This window comes from Melanerpes formicivorus, unplaced genomic scaffold, assembly GCF_026170545.1.
Source record: "Melanerpes formicivorus ecotype bairdi unplaced genomic scaffold, bMelFor1.0.p_v2 SCAF_15, whole genome shotgun sequence".
Lineage (NCBI taxonomy): Eukaryota > Metazoa > Chordata > Aves > Piciformes > Picidae > Melanerpes > Melanerpes formicivorus.
In genome coordinates, this window is record NW_027142367.1 from 18,004,423 (window position 1) to 18,030,530 (window position 26,108).

At 42.2% G+C, this 26,108-nt stretch overlaps 1 protein-coding gene across 5 annotated transcripts in view; it reads right to left on the reverse strand.

The window, feature by feature from the left end:
- VWC2 (von Willebrand factor C domain containing 2) overlaps positions 1–26,108 on the reverse strand; it is a 60,130-nt gene that overhangs the window by 25,915 nt on the left and 8,107 nt on the right. For 2 of the 5 annotated variants that reach the window (XM_068147722.1, XM_068147723.1), the window contains exon 3: positions 25,012–25,141. In XM_068147722.1, coding sequence (XP_068003823.1) covers positions 25,012–25,141 — 130 coding nt within the window. Of the gene's footprint in view, positions 1–1,797; positions 2,454–19,872; positions 19,937–20,325; positions 20,428–25,011; positions 25,142–26,108 lie in introns of those variants that run through there. The other 3 variants (XM_068147725.1, XR_010988472.1, XM_068147724.1) reach the window with 3 other exon arrangements.

Sequence of the window (26,108 nt, forward strand, 5' to 3'; positions counted from 1 at the left end):
CTTAGGTTGGAAAGGACCTCGAGGATTCCCCTGCCAGAGCAGGATCACTTACACCAGATTACACAGGAACACATCCAGGAGAGTTTTGAGTATCTCCACAGAATGAGACTCCACAACCTCCCTGGGCAGCCTGTTCCAGTGTTCCATCACCCTCACAGTGAAAAAAAAACCCAAAAAAAAGTTACCTCATATTGACATGAAACTTCCTATGCCTCAACTCCCACCCACTGCCCCTTGTCCTGTCACTGGGCGCCACCAAGAAGAGGCTGGCTCCATCCTCTTGAGACTCACCCTTTACATATCTATAAACACTAATGAGGTCACCTTCCAGACTCCCCTTCCCCAAGCCCCAGCTCCCTCAGTCTCTTGTACAGAAGGTGTCCATTCCCTTAATCATCCTTATGGCTCTGTGCTAGACTCTTTCAAGTCTTTCTGGAACAGAGGGGCCTGGAACTGGACACAATATTACAGATGCAGCCTCACCAGGGCAGAGTAGAGGGGGAGGAGAACCTCTCTCAACCTACCAGTCACACCCCTTCTAATCCAGCCCAGAATGGCATTAGCTTTCTTGGCCACAAGAGCAATAGTATTGAAATAGCTAAACCCTTTCCACAAATTCTGTGGGATTTAAAATGATTCTTATGCCAATAATTTTCATTCACTCTTTTCTTATGTCAATGTACAGAAAACCTTATTTTCAAAATAAGGTAGCTTCAAATCCCAAAATCCATCAGTTCATCATAGCTACCATGTTAGGTTTTGATTTCTATGCACAGTTAAAAAAAAAGTATGCCCTTAAAGAAGCTGACTTGGTCTACTGGAAGGTATCCCTGCCTATGGCAAGGGGGTTGGAACTAGACCATAGAGTCACACAATCACCAAAGTTGGAAGTAGCATCTAAAGGTCATCTAGTTTAACACTCCCCTGCCTCCACCACCACGAGATTTCCTCTGCCCAAAGCAGCTCCTGCTTCCTCCCTGGCCCCCTTTCATCTTCCCAAAGCAGCCCTTGCTCCCCCTACACCATCCTCCACCCTGCCTCAACAGCTCCTGCTCCACCACCACCATTTTTGTACCCATCCCGGAACCAGAGGCAAGACCCTCAAGCAGCCAAGATACCACACAGAAGAGTTCAGCCCCAGTAAGAAAGCCCAGCCAGGAGCCATGGATCATATTGGAGCAGTCATCAACCCTATTCCTAACAGCCGGGGGGCCACCAGGCCCCCCGGCCTTTGTAGTCACCACCACCATCACCCAGTGTGCAGCATGGGCACTCACCAGTGATGAGAGGAGGATCCTCAGCCCAGATGGGCTCAGCTTAGGGCTTCTGCCTTTCCTGGGAGGATTTAAAAAGGGGAGTGGGTGGGGAGGGCAAAGTGGCCACACCTGGGGTGGGAGGAGACTCCAACAGAGCCCAGGTGCTCTGGGATTTGAGGAAAAAATGGGGGGAAATGGAGTGGGTGGGGCGGTAGAGGGGCAGATATGGTGGGAAAGGGGAGGTGGTGGTGGTGAAAGGAGGGGATTTTAAAATAACTTTATTTTCCATAAATCTTTCCTAATGCACAGCTGCAGTTCATGGTTTGCTTTGCCTCCATGCCAAAAGAACAAACCCATCCATACTCCATAAAAGACAGCACAATGCTGGCTATCACAATGGAATCTTTCCACAATTATCATTTTGCTTGGCAGGAAAATCTGTGCTTTTCAGATCAAAATAAGAAGTTTTAACAAAAAAACAAAAAGTTCTCTAGGAGAGAATTTTCTCCCTTGGGGAGCCTAGAGAAGCAGAGATGCTCACCTTGCTGCATGATTACAGCATGAATAAATACTCTGCTGCAGGGCACAGATAGCAGATCTCCTTCTCATCAATTAGGCCGTAAGAGCACTGCAAGGCCATGGCTGCAATTCCCTTTGAAGGTCTGGTTAAGCATTCTCCTCCATAGATTAATCAGGTCCATGGGAAGTTAAGGTCCATGCTTAGCACTCCTTGTGTCTTCCATTTCTCCAGCGTAATTCTTCATAGACACATAGAACAATCTGGGTTGGAAGGCACCTCCAAAGCTCATCCAGTCCAACCAGCAGGGACATCCTCCACTACATCAGGTTGCCTAGATCCCGGTTGAGACATTCATAAGATCCCTTCTCAGCCTTCTCTTCTCCAGACTAAACAGCCACTGGGCTCTCAGTCTTTCTTCACAGGAGAGATGTTCAAGTCCCTTCATCATCCTTGTAGCTCTCCGCTGGACTCTCTCCAGTAGGTGCCTGTAGAATTCATCACTTCCCTAGGGAAATTATTCCAATGGCTGATCGTCATTTAACAATATTCCCTTTGTGTCCAGCTGGAATCTCCATAGGAGGAACTTGTGCCTGTTACCTCTCTTATTTTCCATGTGAATCCTTGCAAAAAGAAGCCTCCAGTTTTTCCATTCCAGTGCCTAATCACCCTGAACCAATCTGAAAGCAGAAATGAGCATCATGAAGACACAGTATTCCAGATGTGGCCTCACCAGGGCAGAGTAGAGGGGGAGGAGAACCTCTCAACCTACTAGCCACACCCCTTCTAATCCACCCCAGAATGGCATTGGCCTTCTTGGCCACAAGTGCACATTGCTGGCTCATGGTCAACCTTCCATCCATTAGGACCCCCAGGTCCCTTTCGCCTTCACTGCTCTCCAACAGCTCAGTCCCCAGTCTATACTGATACATGGGGCTGTTCTTTCCCAGGTGCAAGACTCTACATTTGCCCTTGTTGAATGTCATTAAATTTCTCCCTGCTCCGCTCTCCAGCCTATGTCTCACTGAGTGCCAGCACAACCCTCTTGTGTGTCAGACACTCCACCCACTTTTGTGTCATCAGCAAACTTGCTGACAGTGCACTCTGTGCCCTCATCCAGGTCACTGACAGCACAGAACAAAGCTGAGGCTGAGATCTCAGTTGCAGATCTACCCTGGCTTGTCTTGCTGGGGTTGGCATTAGCTGCTGCAGCAGTGTCTTTGCCCACACCGTGCCTGCCCCTCCCGAGAGAGGCTGGCTCAGAGCAGGGGGGATCTGTCACTCCACATGGTGTGCTGACCCATGCTGGTCCTGCCTTGGTATGCAGATCAAAGCTGAGGCTGAGATTGCAGTTGCAGATCATAGAAAAGCTCAGGAGATGTGGCATAGATGGCTGGTCGGTGAGGTGGATTGCAAACTGGCTCGACAACAGAGTTCAGAGGGTTGTGACTGGTGGCACAGAGTCAACTTGGAGGCCTGTCACCAGTGGTGTTCCCCAGGGATCAGTATTGGGTCCAGTTTTGTTCAGTATCTTTATCAATGACCTGGATGAGGGGATTGAGAGTACCCTCAGCAAGTTTGCTGATGATATAAAACTGGGGGTTGGCTGACACCCCATCAGGCTGTGCAGCTGCCCAGTGAGATCTGGACAGGCTGGAGAGCTGAGTGCAGGCAAACCTCATGAAGTTCAGTAAGGACAGGTAAAGGGTCCTGCATCTGGGGAGCAATAACAATATGCACCAGTACAGGTTAGGAGCTGTCTTGCTGGAAAGCAGCTCCATGGAGAAAGACCTTGGAGTGCTGGTGGACAGCAAGTTCTCCATGGAACAGCAATGTGCCCTTGCGGCCACGAGAGCCAATGGTATCCTGGGGTGCATCAAGAAAAGTGTGTCCAGCAGGTCTAGGAAGTTCTTCTACCTCTCTACTCTGCTCTGGTGAGACCACACCTGGAATACTGTGCCCAGTTTTGGACTCCCCAGTTCAAGAAAGACAGAGAACTGCTAGAAAGAATCCAACAAAGAGCCACGAGGATGATTAGGGCACTTGAGCATCACCCTATGAAGAGAGACTGAGATCCCTGGGGCTCTTTAGTCTTGAGAAGACTATAGTCCAAACCAGTGAGTTAGAAGGTAGGCAATTAAAATTGTACTAAATAATAAACTCAGAGACAGTGCACCTTCATTTGGATGTAAATTCTTATCTAAGAATGATTTTTTTTTGGTGAATAAACCAGGCAGCAAGGAAATATTGATGGCACTAATAAATTCCTATGTACACATGATAAATAGATTGGACAGACAAGTGGAAAGTTCCTCATTTACTTAAACATTTACACCTTCTTTGTGTCTTAATGAAAGTAATTACAGAAACTAAAGTCAGGGTCAAGTAAGCAAGCTTATTAAACTGGAATAAATGCAGAATCATAGAATTGTTTAGGCTGGAAAAGACCTTTAAGATTGAGTCAGACCATTAAACTAACACTACATGTCAATGAGCAACTGCTTTTAAAGCTGTCCTGAAGGTTCCTTGCTTCATCCGCTGGCCAAGCATCCAGATAAATGGTTGACACTTTACTTCTTTTAGTGCTTTCAAACTTCATGCTGGCACAGGGTAACCAATATATTGTACTGAATCATCCCATTCATGAATAATAGTAGTGATCAGAATTTGTCCTTCCATGCTTGATACCCAGCCTTCAGTGTTAGCCAAATGCCCTGTTTTGTGTCTCTAAAGGGTGATGTGTCAGGATGACAAAACTACTGCATGTACAGGACAGGCAATTTGTATGTCTTGGAATTAATGGTTTGTGGATTGTGGAACTAAGAATTGTATTTACAAAACTAACAACATACTACTTATGACAAATACGCATTTAGACTGTAAACTTGTTAAAGCAGGGATTTGGGTTTTATTTTTCACTCATATAATATTCAGTATTCAGTATTCCTAAGGTTGGAAGGGACCTCAAAGATCATCAAGTCCAACCTGTCACCCCAGACCTCATGACTAGAGTAGGGAGGACACTACTGCCCACTGCAGGCTTTGAACTCACAACCTTCCATTAAGGGTCTGATGCACTACCAACTGAGCCACTTGAAGGACCCCAATACTTACTAGTTGATCTAGTCCTGATTCATGGATTCAGAGTTCTATTGCCAACATGGATAAGGCAATTGCAAATGTCGTGAAAGCTGCCCCAGAACTGGAAGCCTAAGCAAGAGGCATTTTTGACCATGAGGTTTGAGGAAGGTAGCATTGAGATGCCACAATACACTGCTTGATCTGGTCAAGAAGTCTATGCTAGAAATCCTTTTTGAGTTACTTCCACAAGGAAACATAAAATTATGCAAAATCATGAGTCATTTTATCCAAGCAATAAATCCATTATCACTGCTAAAAACTTTGCACGAGCTACAAGTGTCACCAGACAGATCAGAACCACATTTCAGCATGTGCCCCTTGAAATGGATGACATCTCCTGAAAATGAAAGAGGATGGAAAAGCAAATCATTCCTCTAACAACTATTTTTTTTCAGCCAACATCAGCTCCAATGGTGACAAAGAGAACTCAGCATCATGTCTTCCCTCAAACAATAGGGTGTAGGAACATCACACTGGTTAAGACACCCTCAGATCCCCATTCCCTAAGTTTCTCACACTCTGGATGCTTGCCCTAGACACCGAAAATCTGAGAGTCCAATAAGTACATCAGACAGATGTTGAACTTATACTTTGCATGTAGGGCTGCATCTTACAGCTTCTCCTCTTTCCTCCACCAGTCTAAAAAAAAACCCAACCCAATTTCCCTGTGATTTTCATGCTTGCAAAAGACAAAATGGTATCTTTACAACCTGCAGCAGTGAAACCTTTTACCATCATCAAAAATACCATGTCTGTTCAGGAAAAACAACTCAGAAATGAAACCATTCAATCTTTCCTTAAGTTCCTCTGCTGCTCACAATTAATTCCAAGGTCATGAAAAATCTATTGTGACTGAAGGCAATATCTAATGAAAAAAAAACACCCAAGCAAACTTAGAAGAAACCCCCGCCCCCAAACTATGAATTTGCAGATAATAGTTCTATTTCTCAAACACCTGAATGCCTTTACTGTCTGCATATCACTACCATCACTTTTTTAAAAAGAAATATACACTTAGCTGTGCCAACCCCCTCTTTTTGTTTCACACATTTGAAATAAAACCTCCTGCCAAAGCAACAGAACCGTGCTGTGATGAAAGTCACTGTCGGATGCATGTAAAATTTCAATAAGCTCATCAATAACATGGCTGCTTAGCTCCTGTCTTAAGAGGAAAGTTTTAAGATGCTGATGGATGACTTTGTTGAGGATGATTAAAACAATGAAATAAATCTGGTGCTCGTTGGAGTGTAGGAAAGACTCAAGAGAAGACACAGTTTTCTCCTCTCTGCCTTGTGGGGTTATAGCCAGACAAGCAGATGCAGGGTTTGTGCAGAATACATAGTCACCATGGCTATTTTTCCATGCCTCACACTCCCCACTTCTTAACTTGCAAACACTTGAAACTGATCCTGTGGCCACATACATTCTTGTCCCCCAAAAGACAATTAAGAACATACATCAGACTGCAAGTAAGAGCAGCTCTTTTCTACCCCCCTATGGCTACACATCTTTTTCTTCAGTGTGCCATAGTCTAATTCTCCCTCTCCCATGTTCCTTTACTTCTTCTCAACCCTTCTTTCTCTTCATGTTCATTTTTAACTCTTTCTCATCTCCTTTCCTTAAATCACTTAAGCACTATTTGAACCGAGATGTTGTAGAATTAAAGACCAGCTTAGATGACCGAGAAATAGGTGCAATTTTTAAGGAAAGGAAACAGTGTTACTTTGTTCCATATAGCCAAGGTATGCCAGCCCTTTTCTGAGTTATTTTCCAAACAAAGGAAGGATAAGCTCTTTGCTGAAACATTTCATAGTATCATAGTATCATAGTATCATAGTATCACTCAGGGTTGGAAGGGACCACAAGGATCATCTAGTTCCAACCTCCCTGCCCTAGGCAGGGACACCCTACACTAGATCAGGCTGGACAGAGCCTCATCCAGCCTGGGCTTAAACACCTCCAGGGACGGGGCCTCGACCACCTCCCTGGATAACCCATTCCAGGGCTTCACCACTCTCATGGTGAAGAACCTCCTCCTCACATCCAGCCTGAATCTCCCCACCTCCAGCTTCATTCCATTCCCCCTAGTCCTATCACTACCTGAGATCCTGAGAAGTCCTTCCCCAGCCTTCCTGTAGGCCCCCTTCAGATACTGGAAGGCCACAATTAGGTCACCTCGGAGCCTTCTCTTCTGCAGACTGAACAGCCCCAACTCCTTCAGTCTGTCCTCATAGGGGAGGTGCTCCAGCCCTCTGACCATCCTTGTGGCCCTTATTTCACATTTTAAAGATTACACTAGAAAAATCACCCACATCTTCAATGCATCACCAGAAGAGATGGGTTTATTCTCTCTACAAGTCTGCATGTTTACAAACACAGACATAACAAGGGCTAGCATATGCTGTTTAACCCATTTATGAATTTTTTCTAGACAGGGATAGGGGAAGAACCCAACAACCAAACAACTAAAAGCAAGCTTTTCCTTTGAGTTTCCACTCCTTTATCGTAGCTTTTTAAAACCTCTAACTAACTGGTGCTCTAAACAGCTAATGTGCTAATCAGGACTGTCCTGGGATACAATATTTTGTTTCATTTTTCTAGTGCATATACTCTTTATCACAGCTTGGCACAGCTTTGCTCTGTGCCTCCACTAACAGGTATAGCTCATACTTGTGGGAAAATGGGCAGTGACAGAATTCAAGCTGCAAACCTGGTATCTACAGACCTATTTCCATCCCACCGGTGGTCTCAAAGCTCACAGAGCAAATACACAGACTGCACACCTGCTTCTGGTTAAACAAAGAACATTGGATTTTTATCTGCCTGATCGTCATCTTTTACACAGCACTGTTTTGTTGAGCCACTGATGAAAGAGCTTGGTAGCAGATAAAAGACAGTTTTGACTGAATTCACAGATTTATCTAAGATATTTTGTAGCAAGAAATACATTACATTATTTTCAGAGCTGAAATAGGATTACAAAGCATGGCAATGGATGCCTTAAAATATATATTTATATTATTGGATATGACTGAGTGGCTTCATTAACCACAATGTCTCTGAAGATTTAGGTTTTGTACAGTCTTGGTGAATGTTTAAATACACTGACTGTAAACCATATTAATTTTGGCTGGCATTGTGAAGGGATGACCTAGGAGAGAATGGAGAATTTTAGAAGTTTGTATGCTAATATATAACCCATGAGTAAACAAGTTAATTTCCTTTATTGTTCATGCCTTGTGTGTGCATGACTATGAACATATAATTATAGAATCAAAAAGGCTGGGAAAGATGTCCAAGATCATAAATTGCAACCACTAACCTAGCCCTGCCAAAACCACCACTAAACTATGTCCCTAACTGCCACATCTAGAATAACTTTATTAGAATAAACCAAACCAGGTTGGAAGAGACCTTCAAGATCATCATGTCCAACCCATCAACCAATCCAACCCACCCAAACAGCTAACCCATGGCACCAAGTACCCCATCAAGTCTCCTCCTGAGCACCTTCAATGACGGCGACTCAACCAGCTCCTTGGGCAGCCCATTCCAATGGGCAATCACTCTCTCTGTATAGAACTTCTTCCTAACATCCAACCTGAACCTCCCCTGGTGCAGCCTGAGACTGTGTCCTCTTGTTCTGGTACTGGCTGCCTGGGAGAAGAGACCATCATCAGCCTGTCTACAACCTCCCTTCAGGTAGTTGTAGAGAGTGATAAGGTCACCCCTGAGTCTCCTCTTCTCCAGACTAAGCAACCCCAGCTCCCTCAGTCTTTCCTCATAGGGCTTGTGTTCCAAACCCCTCACCAACTTTGTTGCTCTTCTCTGGACTCATTCCAGCAAGTCAACCTCCTTCCTAAACTGAGGGGCCCAGAACTGGACACAGGACTCGAGGTGTGGCCTAACCAGTGCAGTGTACAGGGGCAGAATGACCTCCCTGCTCCTGCTGGCCACACTGTTCCTGATGCAGGCCAGGATGCCATTGGCCCTCTTGGCTGCCTGGGCACACTGCAGGCTCATGTTCAGCCTACCATCGACCAGTATCTACATGTTTTTTGAACACTTCTAGGGACAGAGAATCCACCAGTTGCGAAGGCAGCCTGTTTCAATGCTTAACCACTCTTCCAGTGAAGACATTTTTCTTAATATCCAATCTAAACCTCCCCTGGTGCAACTTGATGCCATTTCCTCTGATCCTGTCACTTACTACCTGGGAGAAGAGACCAATCACCTCACTATAACCTCCTTCCAAGCAGTTGTGGAGAGACACAATGTCCCTTCTCTGACATGGTACTTACTCCACTAGTGCTCTTTGTACACATTATTTGTGTACATTATAGAGGCAGCATGTGGCAGAAATGCACTGGGGATGGTTAGGCTTTGCTTGTCTGTATAAAGACGTAAAATAAGACAACGCAATCTGTACGATGCTGCATCTTGAAGACCTGGAGGTCTTTCTGAAAAGTCCACCTAACATATAATTGGTATCAGAAGAATGGAAAAAACCTTCTAAAATTTGAAAATAAATTCTGAACCAATACAGAGCTTTTAACTGGCCTCTAAGACCATTACAATAATGTAAAAAACAGAACAGGATGAAATCAAGAGTTCTTGGAGCAGCAGAGGAAGCTCTCTCCTTTAAGGTGGAGATGTGAACTTCAGTCCTTTCCCAGAGTGACTATTAAGGCTACCCTGGGCAGTGCAGCTGCCAAGAGATACCCTTCCATTCAACTGAGGAGTCAAAGCTGAATAAATAAGGTACTAACCACAAATTTCTTTGTGTACATGAACTGCAGCAACTTGTGTGCCTCAAGCACCCTCGCCAGATGGAATAATTAGGCTTAGACAGATCACTGATCTTCCTCACAAAAATATGTGAGAAACAAAGGCTGACTGAATAAATCTATGTCATGTTATCAAACCCCGAAACAATTCATCTGTACTGATTCATCCCGAAGCTTGATGTTCCTGTGGGTACACGTTGTGCGTTATCAAATCATTGGTGTTTGGGCATTCCTTGAATTTTCCTTATGGAAAAGGGCACTGATTGCTCACTGCTGGAACTATTCAGCTGTCTCTCTATGAGAATGATGAAAGTACATACATATGTGTTTATGTTAAGCCATTGTTTAATTATCACTGGGGCTGGTTTGTCATACTAAAACAGTATTGGGGAAGTCAAGACTTTGAGGCAGCCTAAAATGGAAATGTCACTGCACCTTCTATAAAATGGAAGGCATGACACCCATTTAAATAACATTGCTTTTCTAGAATTATAAAGATAAATATAGCCAAATAATCTTAGGCTTGAAAATAAGTTAATCATGTTAGAATTACAAAGGCCACATAACATACCATGCTTTCCCTAAAACCAGGGAGAGGCTTCCTTTCTTTCCCCATCATGTCTGTATTTCCTTGTTTTTCCTTCCTTTGTATGTACCATAATGCTCAAATCCATACTGATAATAATCACGTTCACATGAGGCTACTCTGTTATTTCCCAGGCATTGTCATGTCACATAATTCTCTTCCATGCCAATATGCACTAAACCAGGAAAGATTACACCCAGTGCCAATTACTGCAAAGTGCAATCTGTCATGAATGAAGCAGCTATTGCAACCCCCAAGACAAGAAACTCTGGAAGTTCACAAGCAAAAGATAAAAGCAGTTCCTTAAGAGTCCCATCACTTCCATGCAGATGAGGGCTGGCTTAGTCAGCTGCAGTGACTGACAGTGTCTTTTCCTGTACCCCCTTGGCCTGGCTTCTTAGGAAGCTAAAAATGTAATTTTTCCAGAACCTTTCTATAGGCATAGCCTGCAAACACATTGCATATCCCAACACAGGCACACAGTTCTACTTTGCCATGCACCGGATGTTCTTGCATGAACTAGATGATCCTTGAGGTCCCTTCCAACCCTAACAATTCTATGATTAAAAACTGTCTGGATGACGAGGTACAGAGAGTGGTTGTGAATGGTGCAGCATCCAGTTGATGTCCTGTGATCAGTGGTGTCCCCCAGGGATCAGTACTGGGCCCAGTTCTATTCAGCATCTGTACTGATGACTTGGGTGAGGGGATCAAGACTACTGTTAGTAAATTCATGGATGACACCAAGCTGGGGGGGAGTGTTGATCTCCTGGAGGGTAAGAAGACACTTCAGAGAGACCTGGACAGGCTGGGTCGATGGGCTGAGGCCAACGGTATGAGGTAACAAGACCAAGTGCACAGTCCTACACTGGCCACAGTAACGCCATGCAGCGCTACGGACTGGGGGATGAATGGCTGGAGAGGGATCTGGGAGTTCTGGGCAACAACAGCTGAACATGAGCCAACAGCATGCCCAGAGGGCATGGAAAGCCAATGGCATCTTGGCCTGTATCAGGAATAGTGTGGCCAGCAGGACTAGGGATGTAATTCTGCCCCTGTACTCAGCACTGGTAAGGCCTCACCTCCGGGCCCCTCACTTCAAGAAAGATATTGAGGTGCTGGAGTGGGTCCAGAAGAGAGCAATGAGACTGAAGAGGCTGAGGGAGCTGGGCTGTTTAGCCTGGAGGGGACTCAGGGGGAACTTTATCACACTCTACATCTACCTGAAGGGAAATTGTACTAAGGTGGGCATCAGGCTCTTCTTCCAGGCAACTTGTGACAAGACCAGAGGGCATGGCCTGAAGCTGCACCAGGGGAGGTTTAGGTTGGATGTTAGGAAGCACTTCTTCATAGAAAAGGTAATTAGACAGGGGAATGGGCTGCCCAGGGAGATGGTGGAGTTGCAGACCGTAGAGGTGTTTAAGGAAAGATTGGATGTGGCACTTATTAACATGGTCAGGGTGATGTGGTGGTGTTAGGTTATAGGCTGGACTTGATGATCTTGGAGGTCTATTCCAGCCTCAATAATTTTGTGGTTCTGTGACCTTGACCTTCAACATTTTCAATGATGGGGCATCCACAACTGCTCTAGGCAACCTGTTCCAATGTTTTACCACCCTCACTGTAAAAGAATTTCTTTCTTAGATGTAGTCTCCATCTACCCTCTTTTACTTTAAAACCATTATCCCTTGCCCAGTTCAAAACTAAAACTTTGTCCCAAATATCTGGGAAGTGAAGAGGGTACAGCCATTTCCCAATGCAGGGAAACATTCTGAGAAGGTGTTTCAAAAGTAGGATATGCTTTCATTAAGCAAGATGTCTGATAACCTCTGTAGCATATACTTACACATACACAGGTATAAAGAATACACTTAGTCAGAAGGCTAGAAATCTGCCAACTGGATCTCAAAGGATGAGAACTACCTTTGGAGCTTATCCTAGCTTGGGGTAAATATGAGTACATTTTACATTGTCTGAATCTTGAAAATTTCCTTTTTGCACTTCTCTTTTTGTCCAGATGTTGTAATTCATGCATTTCATTTACACTAACATGACTTGTATTAGGGAAGATTTTCACTTTCTATCAATCCATCCTGAATATTTGTCTCTGCTAGCAGTCCTCAAAACCAGCAACCAGAAACTTCTGCCCTACCCAACACTTGCTTCAAGGACTGTAAAGGCTCCAGGACTGCTCTTCCACTTAGGTGATACCACAGGGATTTCCATGGAAGTGTCTTCTGATGCACAGCTGTAGCCAGGTGACTGCACAGACAGCAGCAGAGCCACAGAGGAGAGCACCAGGGTCCTGAAGGAGCATGTACCAAAATGTATGCACAGATACAAACCCATGTATATCAAGATAATTGACTTGAATCTCCAGTCATTTTGACTGTAAAGAATCAGCTGTCAGAACAAACTTAACTAAGACTGAAGACTAAACACTCCATTCATGTGAAATTAGGAAGTCCTCTCACACTGACAAATACATTATCATGAAAACTGTGCAGCAGACAAAACTACTTTGCTGAATAAGCTGCCAGCAAGAAAAAACATGGACTGGCTATTTTTCAGCACCATAGGCATATAAAGAGTGTGCTCAATAAACAACTGCTTGCCATTAAACCAGGCAGCCTTTGGCAACACACCTGGACCTTGCTTCCCCCAAGCTCAGACCTGATGATTCTTTCATGATTTATCAGCTTACCAATCACAGCAAAACACAACAAACATGGGAGAACATGCCACATTTAAACATACTGAAATCAAAACTGAGCCTGCAGATTTAATGTTTAGGCTACAAACCAGCTGATCACAGAATCACAGAATGCATAATGAGACTTCCTCACTTCTTTCAGCTATGAGTGCTCAGGGATGTACACACAAAATTAGATTCAAATATCTATGGAAAAAAGAGAGAGAGAGAGATACACACTAAATAATGGATGCAGAATTTCCTTTAAGTTGTCATAATCATTACCTGGCTTGGACCTCAGTATGAACTGGTCTTAAAAACATTAATTTGCTCATGTTAGTGGCTGCCAAACCTCCAGCTAATCTGTTCATTAGCAATATATCAGGCCAGCAAGCTGCCAAAGCAGGAAAATAATTAGCTTTCCATTGTGGTGTGGCACAATCTCTGTTACATTGACATAACAAATAACTCCATAAACTGCTATAATTTATTTGCTTCTGAGCCTTTTATTTTTTCTTAATTAGCCTGTCAGCAGATTATATTAAACACACACAAACTACAGAGAGTCCTTCAACCAATCTCTGAAGTCTTAGTATGAATAGCTGTTACACAAGCAATTTATGAGTGACCTACCTTTAGGTCATTTAAATAAAACTGGATGGGATAGCTGAGAACAGATTATGCCAAAAGGCATTTTCATTAGGTCTCTTCTCCACCACCTGCATTACTGAGCAATGTGCTGTAGTGTCCCAGCACACACTACGATGATTGTGCAGTGGTTGTGTGGGAAAAGAATTGCTGCTGCTTTAAAGATCTCTTAATTAGGTATGCCTTAATGAGAAGGTACATGTACTTCCAGGATGGGTTTGGCTGAGCTAAAGCCAAGATAGTGTAACTGTTTTTCTGCAAACTTCTTTAAAAAGAGGTAGTTGAAAAAGGTGATTTTAAGATGGGGACAGTGAGACACAGTAATGTTACATTTTGGCTCATATGACACCGGACTCCTGCAAGCAGGTTTCTACCAGGCTTCACAGCATGTCATCCCATGCAGTTTCACTGTAGCTAGATTAAGGTATTTTATTCCTTCTATCAAAGACATGATCTTTATGTTAATCCTAGGAAACAGCACCAGCACTATCTTCTGCAGTGTGTTCATGGGTTAATTACATGGTGCATTAAAGATGTTACCACATACAACATCTTTTGATTTTCTTGCTTTGCTCTTGACTTTGTATTGTGAGCACAAAAAAGACTTGCATTGGTACTATCCCTCTCCCCCAGGCACCATGCTTTGTCATGCAATTTTAAATTCATGTGCTATCACTACTAGAGACCTCATTTACTCTCACAGAGGAATATTCAGCTTTTTTGCTGCTCTGCTCTGTACTTTAGAATAGAATAGAATAGAATAGAACAGAATAGAATAGAATAGAATAGAATAGAATAGAATAGAATAGAATAGAATAGAATAGAATAGACCAGACCAGACCAGACCAGACCAGGTTGGAAGAGACCTTCAAGATCATCACGTCCAACCTATCATCCAACACCACCTAATCAACTAACCCATGCAACCAAGCACCCTGTCAAGTCTCCTCCTGAACACCTCCAGTGATGGAGACTCCACCACCTCCCCGGGCAGCCCATTCCAATGGGCAATCACTCTCTCTGTGTAAAACTTTCTCCTGACCTCCAGCCTGAACCTCCCCTGGTGCAGCCTGAGACTGTGTCCTCTTGTTCTGGTGCTGGCTACCTGGGAGAAGAGACCAACCTCTTGTTCTGGTGCTGGCTACCTGGGAGAAGAGACCAACCTCTTGTTCTGGTGCTGGCTACCTGGGAGAAGAGACCAACCTCTGCCTGTCTACAACCCCCCTTCAGGTAGTTGTAGAGAGCAATAAGGTCACCCCTGAGTCTCCTCTTCTCCAGGCTAAGCAGCCCTACTTCTGCAATCTCTTTTTGCTGAGTGCTCAGCAAACATGAAGATTACACAATTCAGGTGCAGAGGAACCAGTCTTTATATAAGAGCACACTTGCAATAAATACAAGCCTTTCTTAATGATGTCTGGCAGATGTTTAGAGTATTTCTCATTGCTATTTAACTAAAAACGCTTGGCAGACAACTTAACAAGAGGCCACCAAAATACATGCAAGCAATTTATTTTACTATCTGGCATATGATTTATTGAATTTCATTTACTATTGTGCTCTCTTGTTACTTGGCTTCATACAATACCATTAACAGTCCCTACTTCCTTCTACCTTTAAATAGAATTCATTAACTACCTGCCTCCCTAGAAATCACCCAGTTTAACCAGTGTTAAACCCCCTCCAAAATTTTGGAGAGGGTTCGAGATCATGCTATCATACAGGAACAGAAACTACAACTTCACTTATTCTGGAGATAGCAATTAACATCACATGCTTGTGAAACTATCTTTGAGAAAGAGGAGCTAACATTTTGAACAAACGTTTCCAACACAGGAGGCCCCAAAGTAATTGCTTGGATATAGATCTTCTTTATTCAGTACTATTGACCAAACAGTATTTTTAAAGAGTCGTTGCAATGCACTGCTTGTTTTTCCCTTTTGCCAGATCTGATCAATTCCATTGGAAGGTACAGTTATAATTTCTGCAGGCAATATAAACAGTATGTGATTTGCTGCTTGCAAGAACTTCAAAGAAAGTTTGTCAGTAATCTGCATGCAATAGCACTGTGTTGTAACATGAGAAGGAATGATGCAGGAGAAAAACACGCTTAACCAATGACACCATGAGGTAAACTGGATTTATGTGTGCAGCTTTCTTAATAGGCACCCTCATCCAAGGGCTGCCAGCACAGAACAAGTAGCTGAAGAATCAGCAAAAGAACAGGGCTTTTAGAACAGAGCAATGTTTTCCTATAGGAAGTGACTTGTCTCTTGAAAATTTAACTAGCACCAGCGTAGGCAGGAAAAAATTAAATAATGAGAGGGCTTTCCTAAATGAAAATAGTAATCAAAGTTTTGGGTTGCAAATCATATTTGGGATGCTAATAATTACAGTAACTGAAGTAAGAATTTACTTTAAAACGCTTCTTTACTTTTTTTTTCCCCCTTTAAATCACTGCTTTACAGCTGAACATGCTCAAGAAGGAAAAACTGCACAGATAATTATCCCCATGGAAGCAATCCAAAGGTTCATGAAGTAAAAGCTGCTTCCAACTTAAAGATCAAGGTTTTAAATTAGGAAAAGTATTTGTGTCTCCGACTGATAAAGATGGTTGGCCTGCTGGGCAAAAGTAATTGTCAGGGACTTAATTCAAGATTCTCACAGCACATGGTGCAGGGGAATTCCCCAGTGCAACAGTTTGAAACAGTAAGACATTATTTAGAGCAACAAGAAACTCAAGCACCTCAATTTTACAAATACTAATAATAAATATTAGAAGCTTTTAGCCTCTCCCTTGAGAACCTGTCATAACTCCGCCTTCAGAATCCTTTTCCAAACAAAGGCAGAGGTGTACAAGACAGCCCCTGGTCAAACTGATGTCAGGAAATGGAACAGGCTTTCCAATACTTCATTTACAAACACAGTTTAGACAGGACTGGAAAAAAACCTTCCAAGATTGCTATTATGCTCATGCAAGACCTATCCTGGAGAATAAGGAGTTATGATGAGTTAAGGCAGACTTTGCATTAGAAATCCTTCCTGGAAAGGCAAAGCACAAACCACAAAAGAGCAAACTGTTAAGAAATGGAGTTTAATAAAATCAGCCAGTTCCCTGCTTCTGTCAATCAGTAAATCACCTGGATTAATTTAGTTCTTCTTTAACACCTCAACCTTAACTTCCTGTGAAAAATATTGCTTTTACAAGTAAAAGGGGATTTTGAATACATCATTTATCATTGGAGTGATACACTGCCAATATACTAACACACAACAACACCTTAATATAAACTTCTGCCTCCTCATAAAGGAAAGCACTCTTGGATGCCATGAAATAAAAATAAAACCCCCAAAAGAATATAAACATCCAAGTGGTGTATCTTTTTTCACTGCTCCTTTTAATCATACTTCAAAAGAATAATCAGCCCTGTAGTCTCACTGCTATAGTATGTAGATAGGACATAGTTTCTATACACAAATGGGATTTCCAGCATATAATGCAACTCAGAGCTCACATAGACAGTGACGGTGGCTCAGCTAGCATTGGGTAATGCACTAACCTATGGTAACTGTATCTGAAACAAGAGAGAGTTTCAGAATCAGAAAGCTCCTGATTTAACCAAACAGTAAAATGTTCAAGTGACAGGAAATATTACAAGTATATAGCATTTAGTGAGATGCACACAAGTGCTTCAGACCTTGGAATAGTACATGGCCCCCAAATCTTTGTCACAATTTCAATTACTGACACATCAAAATTAAAATAGACATAGTTTCATAGTTTCATAGTTTCATTCAGGGTTGGAAGGGACCACAAGGATCATCTAGTTCCAACCCCCCTGCCATATGCAGGGACACCCTACACTAGATCAGGCTGGCCAGAGCCTCATCCAGCCTGCTCTTAAACACCTCCAGGGACGGGGCCTCGACCACCTCCCTGGACAACCCATTCCAGGGCTTCACCACTCTCATGGTGAAGAACCTCCTCCTCACATCTAGCCTGAATCTCCCCACCTCCAGCTTCATTCCATTCCCCCTAGTCCTATCACTACCTGAGATCCTGAGAAGTCCTTCCCCAGCCTTCCTGTAGGCCCCCTTCAGATACTGGAAGGCCACAATTAGGTCACCTCGGAGCCTTCTCTTCTGCAGACTGAACAGCCCCAACTCCTTCAGTCTGTCCTCACAGGAGAGGTGCTCCAGCCCTCTGATCATCCTTGTGGCCCTTCTCTGGACACGTTCCAGCACCTCCACATCCCTCTTGTAATAGGGGCTCCACATCCAATAGCAGACTGAGGGAGCAAAATTAACACTGGTAATACTTTCTCCAATGAAGAGCATAAAGAACAAGACTGAATGTAAGAAAAACTTTAGCTCCCTTACAGTTAGTTTTCTGAACTTTCTTTTAACAGCAAAGAATAAATACTGGGGCCATAGGAGGAATATGAACTCCAGGATTTAAATTTTTTTAGCATCTTACCTATTTTCACATATTTGTATAGATAGAACAGCAGTGCAAACTCAGAAAAGTCTTATATGAAGAACTTAAAACAAGCTAACAAAAACACAAAGCAACTGATGACTTCATTTTGAGGAGCACAGGTCAGCTGATTCACTAGAAAACATGCAAATCCCCAATTGCATCTCTAAGTAAAAGAGAATCTGCCAGGGAAGACAAATCAAGCAATAGCAGACTCTTTACTCCAGTACTGTGGTTGGATATTAGCATGAAGGTGTTTTCCTGTCTGAACCAAAGCCAGCATCCAGGACTATCCAGGACAACAGATATGTGAAACTGCCCGGGTGAGCATCATTACATTAGACCTCTATTTTCTCCTGGTTTTGTTTGGTTTTTTGTTTTATTTTGTTTTTCTTTACATATATGCAAGTTGCCAGACTCAGATCCAAAGATTTCAGGGTTTCTGTTTCTTCTATCAGCACAGAAAGCATTTTCATCTTTCTGCTCCTGGAGCTGAAGCAAAACGCCTTTTAAAAACCCGGGAGCTGCAACACACTGAAGTTCTGACTCCACCATGAGGAACTTGGATCATCACCACTAAGCAATTGTTTAGCACATCATCACTGACTTTTGCTTCTACCCCCAGTAACATGACCCCCCCCTGCAAGCAGCTGTCATCAAAGTGACTGATACAGCAGAATCTATCTCTGATATATAAGTTAAGCCTGCAGTATCAGGTAAGAGGAGAAAAAAATGACTGCCGAAGAAATGATCCTCAGGCTCACTGTGGCAGCCTGTAATGAGAAAATATTGCAAAGTAAGTTCTGGAAAGCTTAGAGGATACACTACTTTAAAATTTTATTAGGTTCTTCCATATCCTTTCACTGAAGTACTACTTTAAATACCGAATACTAGTGTCATTTTTGATTGTCCTTACATGTCTGAATACAATGACAGGATGCTACACATTCACGGACACTTACTGCTGCCTTTTGACAGCAGAACTCCCAGCTGAAAGCACTTTGGCTTCTTGGTGAAAAAAAAAAGAATAAAAATGTGTACACACACTACTTATATGCAATGCATATACACTATATAGATAGATTTGAGCTGGTAACCAGTTTGTCACAGTACAACAGGATACTTTTGCCATGTCTTTAGCAAGATCTTTCTCATCCTCTGACAATTTTTTATCATTAGGGAAGAAAAAAACCCTGCCTGGAAGTCAATGTGACTTGTACAGTAAATAAAAGTTCTTACAGGAAATAGCAACATCTAACATTCATAGCTGGATCAACATGAAAATACCAAGTCAACACTGCATCTCATACCTGTGTGCATGCGTGCACATGTATGTGAGTTGGAAAACACAGTGCCTGTGTGGTTTTATCACAAGCTTTTGATCAGCACAACTTGCAGCAGTAATCCATGAACATTTAAACAGGTTCTGATCTAAGTAGAAAAGAATGGCACAAGAACAAAAGGCAGAGGAAGCCTGTGTAGCTTGTGCAGCCACTGCTCTTCCCAGAGTAGAGAGAGAAAATGAAAGAGGTGAGCAAAGAAGTGAATGGAGTTAAACAAATTCCTTGAATTAAGAAGACAGACTAAACTTCCTCTCAAATTCATCAGCAGCAGAAACTAACAATAAAACTACTGCAGATAGTTTGCTTGCTTCACCTACCAACCACTTCAAATACCCAATGTGGCCTATAAGAAGCAAGTCTGATGATGCTTTTTTTTTTCCCCCCCAATAAATAGCTGGCAAACTATCTGCTACAGTTTTTCAACCTACCTGCATATTCACTAGGCAATTTTAATCACACACAGCTGTTCATGAAATGGTGGGCTTTTTCCCCCTGAAACATTAATATTATCTGGTTAACTCTCCCATACTACAAATAATTTTATGAAATGCAACCTACTAAAACTGGAAGTTTATGCAGAAGGTTTTGCTAAGTGACTCCTGTACGCACAAGGAACAAATACTACCCTGCATACACAGGCATCCAAATGCCTGAACTAAACACATCAGAAGGAAAAAAATCACATTGGCACATACAGTATGGGTGGAACTAGTATTAGTCTGAAGTAATTTCTTGTTATTATTTTTTCATGTAAATCCTGTTTTTAATAAATGAAATACTGTTTCAATCTTATAAACTAGACTTTAGAATCATTCTATGATTCCTACGTTTTACATCTAGAAGAGACCACCATGACCCCAACAGCTGATTTAATTCCTTACCTAATGTAGACTGAAGAATCACTCTCAGGCTTTAAAACTGCTGGGTCTTCTTTACTACATATAAATTAGCTGCCAAAGCATGACTGAAACAGGTACTTAACACTAAAATTGAAAGAGGAAGAGATGACAATAAAAGGCACTGTTTATTTAAATTTCACAGAAAGTAAATTCCTGAAGTTTGTGATAGTCCTGCCTTGACATTTATCTGGACAGCATTAAGACACATTCTTCATCACTGAGATCAAGGCATATATGGTTGAGGGCATATCATATTTTATTTAAACACACTGTTTACATTAACTTTTACTGGTCTGATTTGCCATGGTGCTTGAGCAAAGACAGGAAGAACAAACAGCCAGCTCACATGAGAGCTGCCAAGCTGTAGCTCTCCCTTTATCCTCCCAAAATAAACATCCTTTGCCTTGTTAAAGCTTAACAGGTCCCTCAGCCCAACATACCTTCTGTTCACCTGGCTTTTAGAGGGATAACAGCTTACATGGGCTATGGTACCCTTTGACCAGCAACATTTTTAATAGATTTGAGTCCCATGGTGAATCACAAAAAAGGATGGCAGCTCTGCCAGCCTTTATCAGGTTTTTGCCCTACTTGCCATTCTGAAGCATTCTCAACTTCATGTCTTAACATTGTAATTGTACATAAAGGTACTATAGCAAGTTTCAGGGAGTCAGACTCAACCATACAGGTATATAAACCCATGACCATTCACACTATCTGGTTGCATACTGTTAGACCTCGACCTTCCTAAAGGCAACCATTTCAGCCACATGACACATGCAATTAAACCATAACTATGAGCCCAAATATGAAATTAGGTCCCGAGTCACCCCACCTAAGGCACCTGCATCCAGAATAAAGCCTCTCTATTGCACATCCAAGGGGGACAGATGTGGCCTCTCCTGCGCGTGTTACAGCCCTGAGAACATGACGCCTGGGCATCAGCACTTGTATTTTCAACTGCGCAGCTATGAGCCTTCGCTGACAGGAGAAGAGCAGCTCTCTTTGCTGCAGACAGAGAAACAACACTGACACACAGACAGACAAATGCTAGGAAGGCACTAAGATCAATTTCATCTTGTCTAGGGAAATCTTTCAGCTATATAATGAAATAAACATATCTTGGGGACCTTTTGCTTTTTGGTTGAGTATCCACACCTTCCCCTCTGGGCTCCATGTGGGCTGCAGGTTTAACCTCATCGTCCTACAAAGACACCAGCACAAGCAGGGCCACCCTTAACTCCATTGACTGCTCCATGGCTGCACGCTTCATGCAAAGCAGCATTCAGCTGCGTATGCCTATTAGGACTTTAATATTGGAGACAGAAGTGGAAGAGACAACCAAGGTAATTGAATCTAACAGGATAATTCACTTTCTCTATTAACCCTCCATTCACTCCCACTGCCCCAAATGAATCAGTGACAAGTGCCCAGCCTTTTTCTAATGGAAAGGGAATGTTATGCCTATTATCTTTACCCTTCACTCCACAGGAACTGTAAAAATGTCTGTACCCAATTCTGAGCTTATTGATATATCTGTGAACAGGGAGGGCTTCCACAGAAGTAAGCATGTTGCTGCTACTCTAAACCAGGAGGAGATATGAACTGAGCACCTAACACTTAATGCAACTCTGAAATGGGATTTCACATTCTAGATTATTTTGGGTTCTTTTTTTTTTTTGTTACTGCTGCTGTTGGTTACCAAAAGCATGAAGCCTGCACAAGAAGAATGCCTCTGTTCCACTCCCCTCTGTTCCCACCTTGCTTTCTTGCAGTGTACATAAGATAAGCCAAAACCAGCGTCCTTAGCTGTAGTGACTTAAAACACATAAAGCAAATTTCCCTTATCCCAAGTTTTTCTGAGTGAGATGTCACCTTTCAGAGGCTACTTTTCAGAGCAGACACTTTTTTTAAGTACTCCCTGTCCCTGACCAGAAAGAAGAAAATAAAATCCTCAGCTATGAAAGCATCTATACTCCTTCTTGACAGTTGTAGAACATTATGGAATCATACACATAAGACTATTTTTCCTTCTGCAAGAACACTCCATTCACTGCTGCTTACATTCAAAGTAAATCTGTATGTATACATGCATGCAGCTGATTAAGCCTCGTATGCAGCTACCCATCTGTCCATTATCCAAAGTGCTGCCAGCACTTTTGTGGAATCAGGTTGGGAAAGTCAACTACACCCCTCCTTCCCACACAGGATAACATAATGTTTCATTATCTGTCAAGAGACTGAATTCATTCATTTCTAATAATCACAGGCTTTCACTGGATCTCCTCCATAAGTCTTAATCAGGCATTTGTATGTGGTCTTCCCAGTGACAGATGTATTTTCTCAGCTCTCACTTTGCTGGTTCACTGCCAGTAATCATCAGGCAAGGCAAGTTGGGAAAGTGTTTATGAAGTGAAGGGAAAGGCAGGGAAATCAGCGTTAGTAAATGTAGAGAAACCAAACTTCACTCCTCACTCTTTATTGCTCTGCCAAGGGTGGGATGCAGGTTATGATAGTGGTCACCTTGCTTGTTTGCTTTCCATGGTTCCACCTGTCCCACCACTCAGAATATGTAGGTGAGCTCCCTGAACATCACCCAGGCTCTTTTGGGTCACTAACATGATTTTGTTGATGTCATTGCTGAAATGACCCACCCTGAAGCACAAGGCGATGACTGTTTTCCTTGACTCACATTCACAGCACATTTGTTCCAGTAGGCTTGAGAACAAGGGGACGAAGCAGGCTAGGTTTTCTTGTTCAGTAGTTTCTACTCCAATCTAATTAAAAATATTCAGAAATTCACTAAGGTTCCTTGCAAAATGAATGTGTTCTGTGCTTTAAAAGAAGCTCTGAAAGAAAATGGCCTGTTTGGGTTTTTTCCTAAATGCACATCCCAGATTGAAGAGGATTCCTCAGACATTTCATTTGGATATTGTACCAAAGCTGCTGAACCAGAAAAGCTGAGCTGCTTCTGAACTATCTTTGGTTTTGTTGTTATTGTTAACAGCTTTTTTCCACCTCTGAAAACTAACAAGGAAAGCCACTCTTGGTTCCCTGACATGCAGAGAAAGTGACAGTATAGCTTACTGGAAACAGCTCTGGTCACCTTGGTCTGAAACTGGGTCAGGGATGCCAGCTTGTGGTTGTATCTAAGGAACATTCAAGCAATATTGGGGATTGAAACGATGAGGACAAGACCACTCTTTTCTTGCAGGCAGATCCAAGTAATTCAGCCTGCTTGGAATTAAGGTGTGTTTTGTGTACAGTTTTTTAAAAAGGCCCCATTTCTGGCAAATGCCTAGGGGGATTCATATAAAGAGGTAAGTCAAGACCTGCACTGCTGTACCACCTCAATCCAAAGTCAACCCACCATGGGGAGATGGCTACTGCAGAGCATTATGTCGAACGTGCACAAATGGAAAGTCAGCCCATCTCCAAAGAGTGTTAACACTGCTGGGAAAAATTCAGGGGGAAAGACTACACAGACTAAACGTGCACTTAAGCCTCACACTTAACATGTAAGAGTCACTACAAGCTGGGGAGCTGCAGCAGTGTGGTGCACACACAAAGTTTGTGAGCGCATCAGGAAGGCTCTTCCCTTTAAGTGTGCGCTAAAGGATCCTCCAGACGCTACCACATCACCAGTCCCCAGATTCAGTCTTTCTCAGGAACTGCCTCTTTAGGCAATTTTGCCTGCCTTAATCTCCAAAAGCAGAGTGCCCTCAAGCTGTACAGCAGAGAAACATTCTTTCAGGATTGTAACAACCAATTAAGGTATGTGAAGCAACTACTTTTACACCCATACAAATGAAACTCCTCCAATGCAATTAATTGTTCCCTGTCATCTATTGTTGAACTTGTAGAAAGCATATGCTGTAGGCCCTCTCCTCCCCTAACTTTTCCACAATTTTAACCAGTTTGTTTTGACTAATGTAATGGAATCTACCTATTCTAGAGAAATAATAAATGGCTGTAGATTATCTGAATATTTTTAAATTACTTTTTTTCTTTTTAAGTATAATTTCATTTGAGATTTCGCAGCTTTCATTTCTATTAATAAGTTATCATTTGCCTTTATAAGTGATGAGCAAGTGTGTCATGTAATCTTTTCCTCTGAATAGACCAAGACTTTGATCTAATGTAAGCCATTGCTGGGAGTAGAGATACTTTCTGTCTAATTTAGTTATGGAAAATATTCAATTAAACTTGGGAGTTTAGTTCATTTAGTTATGAAAATTAAATGAACTCAATAAGGTACATTTGATTTGCCTTAGGAAAGGGAAAAAAATAAAAGAGAGAGAAGAATCTCCAAAAGGGCAACAAATAAGAAGAGAATAAAAGCACCATTTCCTCTTTTAGTTGAAAGATGTATAACATGAAGAGCCTGAGTTCCATTTTGGATGCCTATGTAAAACTTACCCACAATGAGTTCATGCAATATTTGTATCCAGAACCACAGGAATATCTCGTATTAACACCCAAATTGTCTCCAGGGTAACAAAAATCCCTGTAGGTCAGAACCAAGTCTCTCCCAGTCAAGGGAAGATCCGACTCCTCACATGAAAGAGACACAAATCATGCACAACATGGAATTATTTTTCAAACTGAGAGCAGAGCAACATGGATCTCTCCAACAGAAGCCCCCTTCTAGTTCTGCCGGCCATCACTTACCATTCTTGCAGATAGGACAGCACTGATCAGGCTCATACACTGGATCCACACACTCAGTTTGGGGACAAGCTGAGACAGTGCACAGCACTTCACCATTGGCTTCACAGCGACACTTCTCACATGGAGATACCTGAAACACAAATCCAGTCACCTCTTAACTCTTTTATTTAGTGGCCTCCTTAAGTGTGCAATGCCTGCTTTTACACTCACATTATTCTTTCCTTCACTTCTTTTTCCTACCCACTTTAAAATAAATGCTATTTGGGGTCTGAATAATGCAGAGAATGATGCTGGGATCCTGCAAAATGACAGAACTATGGCAGAAGAAACCCACAGATCCTGTTCTGAATCTGTGCACCAAATGGGAAAATCAAAGGGATCTTGGAAGCAAGAATACTTCAGACTCTTACTACACATAAAGCAAAAATTTTCCTACGACATCTCTAATGAACTTCAAGTAAATCAAGTTCATAATTTAAATTAAATATGTCCTAATTCTATTAGAGGGTAGAAAATTAATTTAGCAAAAAATATGGTACTTAAAGAAGAAAAAGAATAATTTTCAAAGAGAATTCAAGAAAAAAAAAAATCCTTTGCATTCAGGTATTTCCCACAGGTGAATTTTATTTGGACTATTCTTGTAATACTTGAAAATTTCTGAAAAGAAACAGCAATTCAAAGAAAGGAGTGAAGCAAAATACAGGTTATCCTTTTTACCTAGTGAAATGTTACTAGTTTTGAAGAACTCTACAGAATAGGTGTACCATATGATTACTTGAATGACCTACTTCACTTAAATTAATTCCTATTCAGGAAAAAATGGACTTTGAAATGTCTGCATTTGCCACATGAACAATTCCATCTGTCCTCTTCGGCATTCCTGATCAGGCACTGCACATAACATCAATGCTGTTCTCATACCATATGAAGAACTGGAGGTAGATGGAAGCAAGTGTGCTAAAGAAGAATAGAAGATATACTGTAAATCTCAGTGCTCTACTCCAGAAAACCACACTGGCATCTGTTCTCAGAGTGCAGAACGAAAACACAGTTGAATGTTGTTATTGGTAATCCTCTAAAACTATAATCCATACAGA